General features: G+C 42.3%; 1 protein-coding gene across 3 annotated transcripts in view; it reads right to left on the bottom strand.

Moving 5' to 3' along the window:
* Nucleotides 1–716: 716 nt before the first annotated feature.
* LOC135050113 (ephrin type-A receptor 6) overlaps nt 717–18,916 on the bottom strand; it is a 1,497,116-nt gene continuing 1,478,916 nt past the window's right edge. For 2 of the 3 annotated variants that reach the window (XM_063956286.1, XM_063956285.1), the window contains 3 exons: nt 12,634–12,827; nt 7,295–7,444; nt 718–5,260 (listed from right to left, as the gene is read on the bottom strand). In XM_063956286.1, coding sequence (XP_063812356.1) covers nt 5,146–5,260; nt 7,295–7,444; nt 12,634–12,827 — 459 coding nt within the window. In that variant the 3' untranslated portion in view covers nt 718–5,145. Of the gene's footprint in view, nt 5,261–7,294; nt 7,445–12,633; nt 12,828–18,916 lie in introns of all 3 variants that reach the window. The other variant, XM_063956287.1, reaches the window with a different exon arrangement.

Genomic DNA, 18,916 nt, shown 5'->3' on the forward strand with positions numbered 1-18,916 from the left:
CCCGCAAGGGGCTTAGTTGCGCTCACCCCCCTGCTGGCATTCTACTGCTCGGGATGCTGGTGTCGGTATAATGACATTCAGCACCCCATGCAGCAGTATATCATACTGATCCCCTAGACCAGAGATTTTTAACCTTTTACAATTCGCGGCACACTAAAAAAGATTTAAATATTGCCAAGGCACACCATTTTTTTTAACTCAAATATAATGGTGATGCATGGTGCAGTTGCGTGTCATAGGATGTCATGTCGCAGCTTCCCCATAGGTAACGCCTGAGCCACATCTGAGAAAGCCAGAAGAGCCCATCACTGCCCGGGCCCAAAATTAGAACTGGCTCTGTAACCACTAAACCCACCAGTATTGATCATTCCGGGGCTCAGTAGCGGCAAAACACTGACAGGCCTGGCTGTCAGAGCCGGCCTTAGGTATAGGCAAACTAGGCAAATGCCTAGGGCATTTGGTATGCTTAGGGGCACCAGCAGCTTCTGCTGATTAAAATGATATGCAGCATGCCTATATTCTGTGTGTGACTGCGGCTGTATCTGCATACGAAATGCTACGTTGCAGTGTATTCCTGGAAATCACTGCAATGTAGCATTTCGTATGCAGATACAGCCGCAGTCGCACACATAATATAGGCATGCGGCATATCATTTTAATCAGCAGAAGCTGCTTGTGCATCCTAGCCACACAGTAATGCAAATAAGATGCATTTTCATAAACAAAAGGCGCCCGATCTTAGCAGAGCTGCCAGCTGACTCATGCCAGGCATCTCCTGCAGAACTAGCGGCGGTGCTAGGGGGCAACAGCCAAAATCTTGCCTAGGGCATCATATTGGTTAGGGCCGGCACTGCTGACTGTGCTTCTATGGCGGCACACCTGGAGACTGCTCAGGGCACACTAGTGTGCCACGGCACAGTGGTTGAAAAACACTGACCTAGACATATGCACTTCCACACCCTGTCAGCTGTATAGTGAGCAGTAAGCTCAGATGGATGTATATTTCTGAGCAAGTAACCAGCTGATATGCTCTCTACAGACTACTAATTATAGACATTGTAGAAAAAACCTTATGGTCTGATTCTGAGTTGGACAAAGTTGCAGCTGCGGCCGAGTCTTTTACACAACAGCATCAGTGTCTGTATGTAAATTCTGCCACCGATTCTCAGCCTACCGAGACGTCACTGTCATCGGCCATATTCCATTGCTGCACGTACTTATACTTGCACCATCACTGCACCATTGGATGGCAACATCGAATACTGTACATACCCTATGGCAGGTGCAATTTTGACATCTGAACATGGCTGTCTGTGTCAGTGCAAATGCATCTTTGGATGTAGTCACTGAATGTGACACACGCACATCTGACTGGGCGTCCTCCCTGAAACACCCAATGGAATTGCCTCTCTGTGTGCAATTTCGACCTGCGTCTCAGAGCGATACATCAGGATACATGTGCAGTACGACATCGGGACACATACGCAGACTCAAAAGCGCCCGCTTGTGCCCAACATTGCCACTACGTCTACCTCTGAATCAGTTCCTATATGTCCAAATTAAGACTACAGTATATGAATATACTGTACCTATGCACATTATGGGGGAAATGCATCAAAGTGGAGAAATTGCCCATAGCTTCTAGCTTTGATTTATCAAGTACATTCTATAAAATGATAGCTAGAATCTGACCCCTGACCTTCAAAGCTCTGCTCCTGGTCAGCCACACCTCAATCCATTGTTATCAGAGCTCCTCATAACTGTAAGTGGAGACACATTGAGATCATGTCTGTGTGCATGACAAAATCAGAGAGCTTCAGCAGCAATATTTTATTTTTTCCCTTTCTTACTTCGGAACTTTCTGAATAACTTTGCCGGAGTAGAGATCCATACATATAATACACAATTGATATGAATATCTATATAAAATATACTGTAAAATATATCCTTATATTTGGTAAGTAGTAATGCCATCCTTATAACTGGAGAATATGGATGCTACTTGTGCTACATGACTACACAGTTCACACAAAACTTACATGTGTTCTCTTTCTGTCCTCTGAACCCCAAACCAGCATTGCTGTGCAACTGAATCATACAGCCCACCAATCAATTTTACCCTTGCAATCTATCCTATAGATCAGAGGTTCCCAAACGCGGTCCTCAAGGCTACCCAACGGTCCAGGTTTTAGGTATAGCCATGGCTCAGCACAGATGGTTAAATCAAATTGACTAAGGTGCTAATTAAGTCACCTGTGGCCAAGCATGGATACATTTAAAACCAGGACTGTTGGGATGCCTTGAGGACCATGTTTGGGAACCTCTGCTATAGATTGTAAGCAGACGTCTCTTATCTCTCTTTGTGTCTGTTATTACCCCTTCTAGTTTTATTATTGTGTCTGTCCCAATTATAAAGTGCTGCAGAATATGCTGTATTTAGAGTTACCCACCTCATTCATATAAACAATTTGCTTAGTTTCAAATAGAAATAATTGGACTATAAGGAATGTAGAAATAAAAGGGTACAGGAAATCACTGAGGACGGTGTCCATGTTTTATGTCCACAGAACTTTTGTGTAACCTTATATTTTATAATAAAGAATATATTAATGGTTAAATATGATGATGGCCACCTTACTGATGGGATCCGGTTGATAGATTGACAGTGCCTAGGTCGACAGCCAATAAGCCGACACCATATGGTCGACATGCATTGTCGACAGGTACAAAAGTTTGACATAACAATGGTCGACATACAAATGGGCAACACTTTTTTTTTTACGTTTTACAATCATTTGCTTGATTTACTATGCACGTGGACTACTATTGGGAATAGTAACCTGTGGTGAGCGCAGCTAGTCACCTTGCCCAAAGCGCGGCGAGTGAAGTGAGGCCACAAGGGTACAAGTTTCCACTGATGGTGGTGACATATTATCAAACATACAAGATTTGACAAAAAAAATAAAAAATGAAAAAAAACTTGTGCTGACCATTTGTGTGTCGTCCATTGTCATGACGACCTTTTGAGCCCGTCAACCTTTTGTACCAGTTGACCTTTTTACCTATTGACCTATTGCATGTCAACCATATGTTAACAACCTATTGACTATCGACCTATACACTGTAGATCTTCCTTACCACACCCCTTATTGAATAATTATTTTCTGAGATGAACATTTTATGAGCATCTGTTTAATCAGTTAATTCAAAGTGCACAAGTGTTATATCTGAGGTCTGTGTTTGTATATAATGTGTGTTACTTCATGGTGGAAGACAGAGAGACTGTGTTATTTTTCAATATATTTTTTATGCAGGTTACAGTAAACCCTTATGTTATGTTCTAATACCTTAGAAGCACATGCTAGGTTTTGTACATTTTCCCACAGAGATATTTTTGGACTTATCTGTGGATTTCCCACTTCCCAGTGGACTGATTGTATTTGGCCATTGCAGGAGTTATACACCTGTACCCACCCTCCAGGGAATACTGCACACCAGGTATGAAAGGGTGATTGTTACTTTGTGATGCCACTCATGTGTGTGATGATGGAGGAATCCAGACCAAACAAGCCCCGATCTACTCTATGGCTAAACTGTGCTATGTGCTTGATCACGGCAGAGTCCCACTCAACTTCCTGTCACGTTAGTGTCTTTGAAGGAAAACTTCCTGTTCTCTCAGGTGTCGGGGAAGCTTCCCTCTAATTTACTGTAGGAGTCGTTCACAAATTCCAGGTATTTACCCATGACTATACCATCAACCTTTTTGTGTTACATTAGGGATTACATTACTGTATTGGGGAGTACAGAGAAAAGTTATTTGACGTTGCTAAAAAGTGATGTTGAAATTACTGTAAATGTATTTAAAGAGAACGTGTACTGTATGGGTTCTTTCAAAGCAGTGATGCTATGTTATTATGACGGACCCTGTAAGAAGGCACTATATGCCACTGTACATCAAAAACAATAGTAATGTGGTTCTAACCAACCAAAGAGAGAGCTACAGAACCATGAAAAGTCATGGAGCATTGTAACATTTATATATAATCTATTTTCTATTCTATATTTACCATGTGCTTTTATATATTTTCTAGAAAACAAAGGACAAGTCCTTTCTGAGCTGCCCTCTCCTGGTTGCTTGTGGTACTGACAAAGCTCCCTTGCATCTTTTTATGGAAAGGTTCTAAGAGGCAATAGATGAAGTAAAAACACTAGAAGACAAAGATTTTTTTTTCGATTCTAAACTGTAAAAGTACAAGAATATAGAGTATTGATTACATGGACAATTTAATCCTGGGCCTCAGGAAGTACACTTTGTAATTTACCTCAAATATTCATACGCACAAGCTCACTACAACAAACCATTACTTAAATATGTAGCGATAACTAGTACTCCTGAATAATAACTCAAAGTAAAAATCATTAGCAGCTTCCATTTTGGATTTTCACGGTTTCTGTTGCATACACATAGGAGAGGCAACCACTATGCTGGCTGATCCAATATTCCCACTAATTCCCTAGCAACTAGTGACAACACAGAGGAATGAGGCATGAAGTACCCATGGTGCCACATGCTCAGTGATGTCACAAGTTTCTAGTGAGCCGATTGGCTGAATTCTCATAAACATAGGTTCAGCTCACAAAATGGCCGTCTCCGCCAGGTTGACCAGTACAGTTGAAACGGTAGACCCAAAATTCTCCTAAAATATTGTATCTATATTTTTTGTATTTTTAATTTGCACTTTTTTTTATATTAGTACCTACAGTACAAGATTACAAAAGAGAAAAAGCGTAAAGTTGGTTGGACTGTTACCATTTAGTCTTGCTACATGAGCAGGAAGTTAATGTGGACCAAAACTGCTACTGAGTTCAATAGGAATTGGATGAAGGAGTCACGTGGCACTGCACACCCATGCAAAGTCGCTCATTAGATGCTAGAGGTCTTGCTGTGGGGCCCAGGATTCTACTTGTCAGTAACTTGAAGACATATCTAGATTTAAAGTTTTCAAAAACTTGTCTGGAAGTGTTGGGTTCTCTCTCTCTCGCCGGAAGAGTCCAATAGTCTAGAGAGCGAGAGTCCCAAATGAGGAATAAGAATCTCTTCTGTTAAAGAAATACTGAGGCACAAAACAGTCGCTCCTGCTACTTTCATACATGAAATCCCTTTTCTTGTATATGCATCATCTGTAATCGTAAAGTCTGTATGCTGCTGACTATTCTTCTCTGGTGTCCGATGAGTGTAACGCCAACTCTTCTGATGTCACTAAGTAGGATACAAAGGATCGTTAGATTCAGTCATTATTTATTTTTATTAACAGTTTCTTATATAGCGCCGCAAATTCCGTTGCGCTTTACAACTGGACACAATTAGAAGACAAAACTGGGTAAAAACAAACAGTCATAGAGGGAGGAGGGCCCTGCTCGCAAGCTTACAATCTATGGGGAAATAGGCATTGATACACAAGGACAGGTGCTATCTATTGCATAGTTGTTCACCAGATTGTAAAGGTTCCTTGTGGGCTGCATGACATCACATCACAGCAGTGATGAACCAGGTTCAGGGGAAAGGAGAGTGAAGAAAGAAAATATGTGGGGGATGTGTGGACTGTACTGTGAGGATATACCAGGATAGGAGAGCTATGAAGGTAATGTGAGCGGTTCTGGAATTTGATAAGCTTGTCTGAATAGGTGAGTTATGAATAAAATACAGAAAAAAACTGTAAATATAAACAACAATAACAAATCGGAACCAAAAATGTTTTTGATCTACTCAGAATAGAAAGGAAAGAGATTAGGACTGGGTTACGTAGAAACATGGAATGTGACAGCAGATAAGAACCACTTGGCCCATCTAATCTGCCCTTTTTTACCATATTTTTACCTCAAACCTTATTTGTTAACATGCCGAACATGCCGCTTGTCCCTGCACTGCACAAGGCTAGAAACACAGGGGAGTGGGGGTGGGGCTACACCACTATTTAGAGCGTGGGCATCTGACTATTGTATATGTACTATATACAATGCTACTGTTTCTTTTGGTAAGGATTCTTGACTACTATGAGTTTTCTGTTCTTATGTTTCTTTTTTTATTACAAGGTGTCGTTATTTAGGTAGAGGGAGTAATTATATCAAGATATACAACTAATCCAGCGCTACTCTGGGTGTTTCTCCCAGGCAGCTGAAATAATGGAGACAGTCAGTCTCCACAATAGGAATGCAATATTAAAAACAAAAGATATCCAGCACACCAGCAGCCTCAAGGCCTGTAAGCATTAATCAATTGCTAAAGTTATTAAAGTTATTGTGTTGTGTATTTGTTTTTGCTGATTCTCAAATGCTTTATCAAACACGTGTCTGTTTTTGTATATTTATCTAATAAACGACATTGTACGGGTTGGGGCCTGCAGACCGGCGCTGGGGATACCGGCTACAGAATGCCGGCGGGGGGGTGTTTGTGCGGGGGGGGGGGGGTTTGGTGGGTGAGAGCAACAAAGCCCCTTGCAACGAGCCACCGAGGCCGCTGCACTTGCCATAGGTTCTATTCCCACTCTATGGGTGTCGTGGACTAGGAATAGTGCCTGTGGGTCGGCATTCTGTCTGCCGGCATTTTCATTGTTCAGGATCCCGGTGTCAGCATGGTGACCGCCGGGATCCCGAGCGCCGGTCACATGACCGGATCCCCATTGTACATGTTTCCAGACCCGGGTACCATTATAATGTCCAATCTTCTTCTTTTTGGGGAATGTGTTTCTAGCCTGTAAATCTTACAGTATAATTCTATGCATATAAGCTCGGGTACATACAGAAATTATTGTGTCTGTGTGTGTTGCAATATATATGTGTATGTATTTTTTTAATAAAAAAAGACAACAATTAGAAGGATCACATATGATTTGCCGGCGGACGGGATGCCGGATGTCAGTATCCCGACAGCGGCATTCCGCCCGCCAGAATGCCGGCAGCGGGACAAGCGCTAAGAGTCCCCTTGCTGGCTCGCTACACTGTGGGCTCGGTGGCTCGCTGCACTCTCCACAGAATCTATTCCCACTATATGAGTGTCGTGGACACCCAAGAATGGGAATAGCCCCTGTGCGCTGGTGTTCAGGCTGTCGTGATTCCGGTGTCGGTATCCTGACCGCCCGGGATCCTGACAGCCGGCAAATTAACCACATCCCAAATAGAAATATATCCAAACGACTTTCCAATATATGTAGAGAATAAATACGAATATTAAGTACATGTAATACCATAGTATTAAGATCTCTGCAATGTTTATCTTTGTTTCTAAATTACTTACTCAATGCTCATTCTAGACACTAAGTCCAGCGTTGTGAACCCAGCGGCAATGATATTATTAGCGTACTGACCCATCTTGATGGATTCTAGCCACTCAGTGACTGTGACAAAAAAATGATATTCTGGTACTTCCCCCGGTGAGTCCGGCACACTGCAAGGAGAACATCCAGCTGTTACTTATGGAAAATAACATAACAAATTGAATAACATAAGGATTGTTACCACCATATTTTATTTCTAAATCTTTTTTTTATCATATATTTCTTTCTAAACATTTATTTATACAGCATGATATTCTCCAGCCCTTTACAGAGACCATATAATCATCAATCATTCACATCAGTCCCTGTCCCCGCAGAACTTACTATGTATATCCCCTGCAGCACAGACACACTAGGGTTAATTTTTTTTTTAACAAAAGCCAAGTAACCAAGTATCATGACTGTGGAAAGAAACCAATAGAAACACCTGGAGATCAAACAAACTCTACTAAGAACTGACCAATCAGCACGGCCCCATTCATTTCTAAACAAATACAATTACTTAATATTGCCCGTTTAATATAATGAATAAGTACAATTGCTCTCTTAATAAATTAAACAATATGGTTTCCACTACACTATTATTAAAACAGTATTTCCCTCATAAAAAAAATGATCAATGTAAGGTTCTGACTTTCTTAGCAATACTCAACCTGTAATTGTAAATGTGTTACAGTGTAAGTGCATAGTTCTTCTGATTGGCCAGATAGCTGCGTCGGTTTTATGGCAGTTTAGTCAAAATCCCATTTTTAAACCCCACAAAAGCGACATAAAACAGATGCAGATCGACAGGTAGTTTGGTGCTTCACTTTCCCTTACGGTTTCAAAACCCATGAAAATTAGACATGTAGTGGAGATTACTTGTCAATAAAAACACATATTGTAGCACAGGCGTCACAAGGTAGGTGCGGCTCACAGCCGGATGAGTGACACCAAAATGCCGGCTCTTCCGCAGTTACAGGACCCAGGTGTTGCTGTGTGACATTATCCTGCAGCAATCGTATCCTGTCACTGAGATGGAGCCAGCATTGCAGGCACTAGGATATGGGGGCAGCCCAGCATCTTCGGGGATACTGGACATGCCCCCAGAGTGAGGTAATTGGGGATTCCTGTTAGGCCATGTCCTCATAGTGACACCAGTAAGGTACTCCCATGAGACCATGCCCTTTCAACAAGGTCACACTTCTTTTACGCCCCGCACGCTAGCACTGGCCACACCAAGTGTCACCGACCCCCGTGCCGCCACTGTATTGTAGTAACACTGACAACAGACTCTAGAATTAATAACATCATCTAAAACATCCCGACATCGATCACAGGCCGCCGCCAGCATCCTGGTTATCGCAATCCCAATCATAAGTATGCTGGGGAGGGTTAGGCTGTGGGGCGGGGGGGGTTAGGGTTTAGGCACTAGAGGGAGGTTAAGGGTTAGGCTGCGGTGGGGGGGAGGTTACAGCTAGGCTGCTGGGTGGGAGGGTTAGGAACTAAACAGAAAGGGTTAGGGTTAGGCACTACGCAGGGAGGGTTACTGATACAGTAGGCTGCGGTGGGGAGGGTCAGGCTGTGGGTAGGAAAGGTTGGGGTTAGGTGGCTAGAGGGGGGAGGGCTTGAATACTTACCTAGCAGGTGTCAGGATTCTGTAGATCAGGATGCCACTGTCGGTATTCTGATCAATAGCGTCCCAAACGCCCGGATCACATTACCAACCCCACACATAAAGGGAAGCAGTGATAATAAAAGAAATGAAGCATCAGATTTAAAAATAAGCGGCAAATACAATAAATAGGGGTTCACTGAAGGGAACACATGAGAGGTGAGTGAGCTTGGGTGGAATTGAGGTCTGGATCAGACGGGCAATACAAGTTGATGCTGAATCCACACTCAGAGGACTTTATAGTATAAGGGGGCAATTTACTAAAATTTCGAAAAATGAGAAGAGGTGATGTTGCCCATAGCAACCAATCAGATACTGTCTATCATTTCTCTATTGCATCCAAAATAATGAAAGACAGAATCTGATTGGTTGCTATGGGTAATATCACCTCTTTTCACTTTTAGAAGCTCCAGTTAATTTACCAGTAAGTCTAAAACTGGGACAGTGACTGCATCAGTGCATGCTGCTCTGGGGTGTCGTTGGGTTAATAAGAGAAACGCGGCTGCAATGGTAATGATAGGCAGAGCCATAACAGGGCAACTCCAATATTTTACTGTTTGCAAAATCATACATTAAAAACAATGCAGAGACTAAAAACAAATGACATTGGAATAAAATATATTTAAATGGGTTGGTCCACCGAAGACTCTCTTTTCTGAGTAACGTTCTAGACTACCATCCTTGTAATGATCTTTCTCTTGTTGGCAGTGACAGAACAGAACAATGGGAGCAGTATATTGATGATATATTAACACACTGACCCCAGTGGTGACAATTCATCAAGTGATGTTTAGTGTTCTGTTACAGAGAGCCCTGATCACCCTTCATAATGGACAGCACTCATACTTCAAAGGATTGTGTCATTAGAACAGATAGCTGTAATTACTGTGATTAAGAGATCTTTCAGGATAACAGCATGCTGTAAATGAACAGAAAGCACAGGTGCATTGTGCAACTCCGATGACAAGTTTAAGACCTAAATAAATAACAGAGCCATAGAACAGAGGACACACTCAAGTCATCCTGCAGCCCAGCTCCTCTTCATTATCCGCCTGCTTCATGCATTATTATTATTATCCTTTACTTATATGACGCCACAAGGGTTCCGCAGCGCCCAATTACATGTAGATTAATAGAAGCTATATTAGTAAAGGTTTTACCTTCATTAGGTACATTGACTTACTTTTCTGTTCATAGGTTAAAGTTATTTGGATTACCTTGATCCAGGATTTGTTTTCCATCTCTGCAATATTATGAGGTAACTAGTTACCAGCCCGTCAAAATGACGGAACAACATAACAGTAATGTCAGTTCTGGGTGCTGTGCGCCCCCCCCCGAACGGAGCAACACTTGTATTGCTCCATCGGATGCCTATTAGAGGCTGCTGGCACTCAATACACTTGATTTCCCCCCATAGAGGTGAGGAGCAACGTTTAGGGGTCTATTTACTAAGTCTTAGCTGGAGATAAAATGCACGGAGATAATGTACCAGACAATCAGATCCTGTCATTTTTCAAACACAGCCGGTGACATGGTATTTAGGAGCTGATTGGCTGGTACTTTATCTCCATCCACTTTATATCCGTTCAAGGCTTAGTAAATAGACCCCTTAGTCCTCCCTTACTTATATATTGTCCTAATGCATGAACAAATTATCTCGTCATCACTAGACTGTTTCAAAAAGTCTAATGGCCATATTTATTAACTTTTTTTTACTAAAATAATGTGTAAAAGGGTGTTTTCATTTTCACACCATATTCACATTATTTTAGTAACACTGTATTAAAGGGCTTTTAGAGCAGTTGTCGTGAAAATCTGCTCCAAACCCTTTAATTGTAATTTTATTTGGTAACCCACATCGCATTCCCCATACTTATAATGGGAAACGTGATGTGGCAGAATTTACACAAAAATAAAAAAATGAAAAAAAAAATACTGCAGTGTGCCCTGTGATAATCTCGCCAGCCCAGGCTGGCGAAATCACCGGGCAGCACTGCGAGATCCCTATTTCTGCCCAGCTTTCTCTGCCTCCTGGGGGACCGGCCAATGTGATCAGCTCTGGGTGTCCGATGAACACACAAGCTGATCACTTGTAAAAACAAAAACAAAAAAGTAAACAAAAACCAGGGAGCCGGGGATCGGTGCTCCGGTGCGGGCATTTTTCCAGAAAAATACCCTGATGATACTGCAGATTGTTATCACAGGGACAGATATGCTCGCAAGCTCTGTCCCTGTATGCGATAATTGATACATCCGTGCAATGTAATCAATTATCGCAGTGCGGATTCGGGCAATTTTATCATACCACATCCGCATCCTTGGATGCGGATGATGATAAATTGGCCCCTTAGGGAGAGATGTATCAAACCTAAAAAATACATGTGGAGAAGTCGTCCATAGCAACACATCAGTTTCCAGCTATTATTTATCTAGTGCATTTTCCCCTAAATGTATTGCCCCTCAACTTACTATACACCAAATGGAAAACTGAAACTGACCATAGCAATGCCAATGTGGGGAGATATAGCAAAGCTTGGAGCTAGATAAAGTACCAAGCAATCAGCTCCTGTCATTTTTCAAACAAAGCCTTAATATGGCAACTAGAAGCTCATTGACTGGTACTTTATCTCGCTCCACATTATCTCTCTCCAAGGCTTGATACATATACCCACAAAAGCTGCTGTACAATGTTGGTGCAGATGGCACCTAACGTACAACCCGCATGCGCCAAGCTGATAGTACTTTATCACTCTCCAGATTTGATACATCTCCCCCCAGGGCAGCCATCAGGGGGGGACTGGTGTCCTGGGCCCTTACAGAGAGGAGGGCACACCCCTGGCACCTACCACCAATACCTGGAGAGCTGCACCAGGCTGTGAAACAACAGCAGGCTGGTGCACAGGGAGGACTTCTTAAAACATACCTTCAACTGCGTATCAGCTCTCTGAAGTGTTCCTGTAGATCCACAACACTCCGCCTATATGTAATATCACAATGTATGACATCACATAGGGGGTAGAGCGGTGCGGCAGAATCTTTTTTTTTTGGAAGGGGGGCAGATGGGCCCTGTCTCTTTTGTCAGTCCAGGGCCCCATAATTTCTGATGGCAGCCCTGTCTCCCCCAATATCTGTCAGATTGGGCTATAGAAGTATAGTAAGGGATGACTGAGCTCTGCTACATAAATGTGGTAATCTTTTCTTGAGACGTGGGATCTGTGTGGCTATTTTGGGTGGTTGTGGACCTTTCCTAATCCACTTTCTATAGTTCTGTGAGAAGAATCTACTGTGTGTACTATATATAGATCTGATATATAAATCTGAAGGATCTTGATAACTGGCACCTGATTCGTAGGTCTGTAACTGGTGGAGCTACATTAGTTGGATGATGACAGTATACTGTACGTGTCACATGTGGTCATTATATCCCCTTGTTTCTACCATTTGCCCACTTTAACATCAGTGACACATGGAGATTGGAGGGGTTTTTGTTCCCATACACACAGCAGTTTATGCATGGGCCCAGCTGGCTGATTGCTTGACGTGGGTCTTTGCTGAAAGATGTGAGCTAGGAACACAGCCACATACAAGGACGATGCTTGTTTTGTACGAGCGGCAGCAAATCCTATGCAATGCTATAATCCTTACCCGAGAATATCTTCCACTAGTATGTTAAGGGCGCTGGGGTTGCGGATGAGCTTGTCTAGAAAGCTCACAATATCTGAGAACTTGGGTCGGTGATTCCTTTCTTTCTGCCAGCAAAGAAGCATCAACTGATGAAGAGAGACTGGGCAGCCCATCGGAGCAGGGAGACGATACCCTTCTTCTATAGACAGAATGACCTACGGAAATAGTAACACAGATATTACTATATTACACATATATATATATATATTGTAGAATTGCTGAAGTAATGAAGACCAGATAACTCTGCACCTGAAATGTTCTGAAAGGACCTGGAAAGGACTACTGTGTTACAGCATTTCTTTAGGGGGACGAGCAGAAGATACATTACCTGACTACAGCAGAGGTCTCTGATGGGGGCGGGCAGTTTGTGGCATTAGGCTCCACCCTCTAATACCCACGAATCACAGTGCTGCTCTGCTGCTGGGACTCCGAGCCGGCCAGTTAGGGTCCCCCACTGCTAGATCCAAAGCGTGGCTGCAGTCTTGGGGTAGCTATCGGCAGCAGCTGTTCTTACCGTGGGTGGGGGTAAAGAGGGAGCAGCAGGCCTTGGAGGTAGCCCGTGAGTGGGTGCAGGAGGAGCAGCAGGCTGTGCTGGAAGCAGCCTGGGCCCCATAGTAGCTACACTCCCTGCACCCACGGTAGTTACACCACTGATTCTAATCATTTTTATAGTCAAAACTCTTGGAGCCAGATGTAATGGCTTGCGAGACGGCCGGAGCGCCGACACTCTGGCCGAACTCGTACATTTTTTTAAAGCAGCAAACGTTTACAAGGCAAAACCTGGTTGGTTTTTGCCTTGTAAACGTTTGCCGCTTTAAAAAAACGTACGAGTTCGGCAGGAGTCTCTGAGCTCAAGCCGTCTCACAAGCCATCAAATCTATGTAACTAAGTAAGAGGGAACCCCCATATCCCACCCCACCACCACCACTATGGATGTGCAGATTAATATACAGTATGTTCACACGTGTTGTTAACCAAATAACAAAATTTCTTATTTTGACGATTGCGTCATTATTACTGCATATAACTGTGGAAATTCTATTAACACTGGAATAACAAGGCTACGGCTGAACAGAACTATTTACATGGTCATTTATTACGAGCCCTTGGAGCCCAGGACTATGGTGAGGTTACTATTAGGAATTGGAAGTTCATTGTGTTTGTGGTATAATTTCTGTGTTGTACATGGCTGTGAGATGATTAACCACCAGGTGGTTGAAGTGATATACACGTGATTATACAAAGCTACAGCACAAAAGCATTTTCTTTCCCTCTGATTAACTATAACACCACAATATCTATGTGCAACAATGGCACTGACTAGTGAAACCCAATAGCCCTAGAGTTCATTTACCAAGTAATTCCATTATCTCCTTATAACTACTCCGCATGCTGCGCCACACTCTCCGGAGGCATTTATTGTAGATTTAACAGGGGAAAAAAATGTTTTGATGAATAAATTGAGTAGAAATTGTTCCACTTTCTTTTTTTCCATCAGTTTGAACAATGCAGTGACATTCCCCTTGGATCAGCTCTTACTCCTGGGAGACATTGCACTTACCAGCAGCAGTCGCTATGCTCTTTGTTCAATTTTTTCCAAGCAATTATGTCAGTATTGTTTGAAATCCATTAGCCGTTCTCTTATTTTTTTCCCCCTCTCAGAAAATCGGTAAGTTTTATAGTGCGCTTTAATTTATACATTCACTTAAGGATTGAAAAGAAGTATCTTAGAATTATTCTATCCAATAGTTGTTCTTTGCCTGAACTTTTGTTTTCTACAGAGAAAAATCGTTTCAAATGTTTGCTGCACAAAATACTGGTGATGAGCGTTTTCTCCTTTATTTCTTATATCCTGGTTTCTTCTGAATGGGAACGGCTGCTCTTTCCAACATCTCTCCCATTCGATGGTGTGAATGACTATGGGGGTCATTCCGAGTTGATCGCACGCTGCCGATTTTCGCAGCGCAGTGATCAGTTTACTACTGCGCATGCGTATGCACCGCAATGCGCACACGCGTCGTATGGGTACAAACAGTATCGTTGCTGGGCAATGCTTCTAGTGATGAATCCATTCGCATGGGTGATCGCAAGGAGATTGACAGAAAGAGTGCGTTTATGGGTGTCAACTGACCATTTTCTGGGAGTGGTAAGGAAAACGCAGGCGTGTCCAGGCGTTTGCAGGGCGGGCGTCTGACGTCAATTCCGGGACCGGACAGGCTGAAGTGATCGCAGCGGCTGAGTAAGTTCAGACCTACTCAGAAACTGCAATAAAACTTTTTCATCCAGCTCGGCTGCACACGTATGGTCTCTTTTCCTTTATCCATGTTTATATACCTGGTCCCTTCTGTTTGCATTATTCTTCTACATTGAAAAATCATCAGTTTCCAACAAAAAGGGATTTTTAGTAAGCAGGTTTTGTCCAGTTCTTAATACCTTGTCAACTTAATTTTAAATTATAAATTTTAAAATTTTAATACTGAAATTTTATTACTAGAATTTGAGTAATTTGCAGTTTGCATATTGCACATAGCTTAGATTAAGTTTTTTAATATATATGATGAATTACTGTTATTTAGCCTACTTTCACCTCTCCACTGTGTGTACAATTTTGTTGTTTATATTTGACACAGAAATAGCGTCGGTGACGCGACGCAATCCAAAAGAAGGGAAGAGACTTTTTGCCCATACTTCAAATGGAAGTGACGTAGCGCTATTTGGCGGCCGGGAATAACTCGAACTGAGGGGAATCCGTTTGAACCTGCGAGCGGCAGAAGGAAGCGGGTCCTAACATAAGCGGAACGGACGATTTGGAATAAGGTTTTTTTACTCGGAGCACTAGACTTTGCCTAGGACCGGAAGTCCGGTTGCCATGGAGACATGTGTCTACAGGAAGTAAAAAGACTATGGGACTGAGTGAAGCAATCAAGCTTACAGGGTTCAGCTGCGGTCACCGGAAGGTGATTGGCGGCAGGACATTTAAATAGACTTCCCCCAGCAGCACACTAAATCACTTTGCACCTTGACAAAGACCTCTGTAAGAGGTTGAAACGCGTTGGTGGATACAGGACTATGAGCTGAGGAGTGCCGGAGGATTAACCAGTGCAGTGCAGCGAGGTATAGGGGATTTCCGGGTTCCCCTGTTCCATTGAAACCCGCAAGCTGTTTTGAACTGCAATTGTAGTTCTATACATCTGGTAATTTTCCATTGCTTCTCACTGTTTAGTCCATGCCATTGAGCTGCTCAAACAATCGCTGCTATTACCTATGCTGCTTTTCATTTAAAAATGGAATTTTTTTAACCATTGTTATTGTATTGTATTATGTTTGTTGGTTGATTAAAACTGTACGTCACTATATTCACATTTCTTTTATATGGTACCCATACGAGTTCACCAACAACTCTGGAAGTCCATTGTGACGGTGACCTTACTGAGGAGAGCAGGATAAGTCCCCTTCTATTGTTTTTTGCATGTACACCTTTGGGTGAAGGGATTGGGAACCTTCTTTTGAAGGGGGTGTGTCCAGCTGCTTAACTAGTGCGCACTAAGAATTTTCCTGCAAACTCTTTCTCGGCTGCACACGCGTTTGCAGTGCACACTTGCAAAGCGAAAATACACTCCCCCATGGGCGGCTATTATGCGTTTGCACGGCTGCAAAAAGTAGCTAGCGAGCGGTCAACTCGGAGTCAGTGCCTATGTACGGGGGCATAGCCAGAACTTTGAGGGCCACATAGTAACATCTGGAAGAGGCCCTTACCTCAATGTTTCTGGAAAGACACCTACCTCCTACAGTACCTCTATAACTGTCTGTAATTACCCAGTTCTGTTGTATCACTGTTGGGCGGGGGTATGCCTGTTCTTACCATCGGTGGTTTTCTAAAGTAAACTCCAGCTTAGGTGGGGCTGGTTATTCTGATTGGCTGGCAACGGTGTGCCCAGGTGTAGGGTGGTCTACGCTCCCAAGCTGCAGTATCCGCGGCCGCTCGCAGAGCCTTTGCTCGCTTGGAAATTGGAATACAAGCCTCATGTATGGACCGCTACTTCTGGGTTTCTCTGCCAAATCAGATGGCAGTTCATCTGATTAGGCGGAGGTTGGTTTACACTATTCTGGAGACTCCTTATATAACTCCTGAGGACTTCTGATTGGTTTGCCATTAACCCTAACAGGTGTCAGTTGTTTGTGCTCCTTAATTAATGACCATACTGCATTACTAAAGCACCTCAATACTAAGCCATGGCTCATGATTATAATATTACTTCTTTACTCTGAGGTGCTTGTTCAATTACCCAAATATCAATAATTGCAGATACTGCAGCAATATAAGAATATAGTAACAGCAGAACGGTCTAGATCATTAATTCTGCCACCTATTGCAGGTGCTTCAGAATAAGCAATCCGTGTTTAATATTTAAAGGGGTATACACCAAAGAATAGCCATACAAAAAGACACAACAAGGTGTATGTATGAATACATGCACATTTTACTCTTATTACAATAGAAAACTATCAGTATTGTTACTATGTATAATTATCCATATTGCATTTGGCGCCACATACAGAGATCTAGAAGAATAAGAAGTCAGAAATGACCTTTAGATTTAGCAGTGACCAGATAATCACTACTTTAGTCAGTGCTGTCTCTTTGGAGTGTTGAGCACTGAAGTGGGTCCAGTAAGAGTTCAGAAAGTCTATGAGGCGAGTGTAGGCACGTCTCTCAAGTAGCTTGGAGGGGCATGGGAGCTGAGAGATAGTATGATAGTTTGAGAGAGAGTTAGGGTCAGACTTTTGTTTTTTTTTAGAATGGGAATAATCACCGAATGCTTGTACAGTGAAGGAAAGATACCAGTAGACAGAGATTACAGATTTTAGTTAAGGTTGGGATGAGCACAGGAGTCAGTGCTTCACTTATTTGTGAGAGTATAGGATCAAGAGGAGAGGTAGCGTAGGAGGATGAGAAGTGTTGATACTTCATCTTCATTTTTGGGATCAAATGAAAAGGGTTCAGGTAGGGAATTTGGTATCAGTTTGTTATTGATTATAAGAACCAGTATTCAAGTCATAACTGGGCATAATGCCACAATAGAGTCTCCTGGTGGTGCACCATGAAGTTAGTAATTGCTCACTGGGTACATTTCCAAAAATGGAAAAGAAAGAAGACTTCTTTTTAGGAGCACTCTTGAATGTATTCTACTACAATGTTACAATGACATAGTTAAAATATAACTTTTATTTGCATCTCTTAAAAGGTAATCTCCTATTACAAACAAACATGAATATGTATTAAAAACAGTGGGCAGATAGAAATATTTATGTTTTATTATACAATTTAATCCCTAATAGTTGGGAGATTTCTGGAGAAGAAAGCAGAGTATATATTCCAATATTGGGTGCTCAGTGCATTCTATTTACTGCCAATGCTCCTGTATATAGGACTATAGGGTTTAATCATAAAACAGCATCAAAATATTCTAGGCTTGAAGATCTCAGTATGAGTTGCCTGAGCTGGCAGAAACAAAAAGTAAGGGCTAGTGTGAATTTGCTGTCAATGTTAGACTAGAGTTATAACTGGGTCCAAACCTACTGCACCAGGTACTGCCTCGGCCCTCTACTGTATGGCTTCCAAGATCGGACGAGATTCGGCATAAGCAGTGAGGTATGATAGTAGGTCATAGATATTTCCATGCATCTGTCTCCTGAATCATTGATGAGAGTTCATGAAAATGTGAGATAAGAGCAAAGAGTAGAGCGGATCTGCTTTTGGTGTTAGATAGTGAACATAAATCCCACCAGTTGAAAAACTGCCGTGGGGGAATGAGTCCACCAAATCACCAATGAGAGTCCTGAACGGGAAAATGAGTAAAGAAAGTGAAAGGAATTTCCCTGTTCCTATAAGATAGGGATCAGTGTTATAACTGAAAACAAATCAAATAATAAGGCTACTGTCAGATCAGACCCTTAATTGCAACATTCTTAATGCTTTGTAGTTTATTCAACAGAAGTAATACGCAACATAGCCTATATGCAGCAGCACCAGGGCATAAGTATAAGAGAATGTTTCAAAAATAAACCAGACACCGTATTTCAAAAGTAGACCAGACACCATATGTTGATCATTCAGAGTACTGAGAGCAGCTTCCATTTAGCTTATATAAAAACAGTAGATCTATATTACTAATAAAGTCAGGTATTCAATGCATCTATACTGGCATTGCGGGGGTCCTGGGAGGATCAATGGACACATGAT

The sequence above is a fragment of the Pseudophryne corroboree genome, chromosome 2, assembly GCF_028390025.1.
Source record: "Pseudophryne corroboree isolate aPseCor3 chromosome 2, aPseCor3.hap2, whole genome shotgun sequence".
Classification (NCBI taxonomy): domain Eukaryota; kingdom Metazoa; phylum Chordata; class Amphibia; order Anura; family Myobatrachidae; genus Pseudophryne; species Pseudophryne corroboree.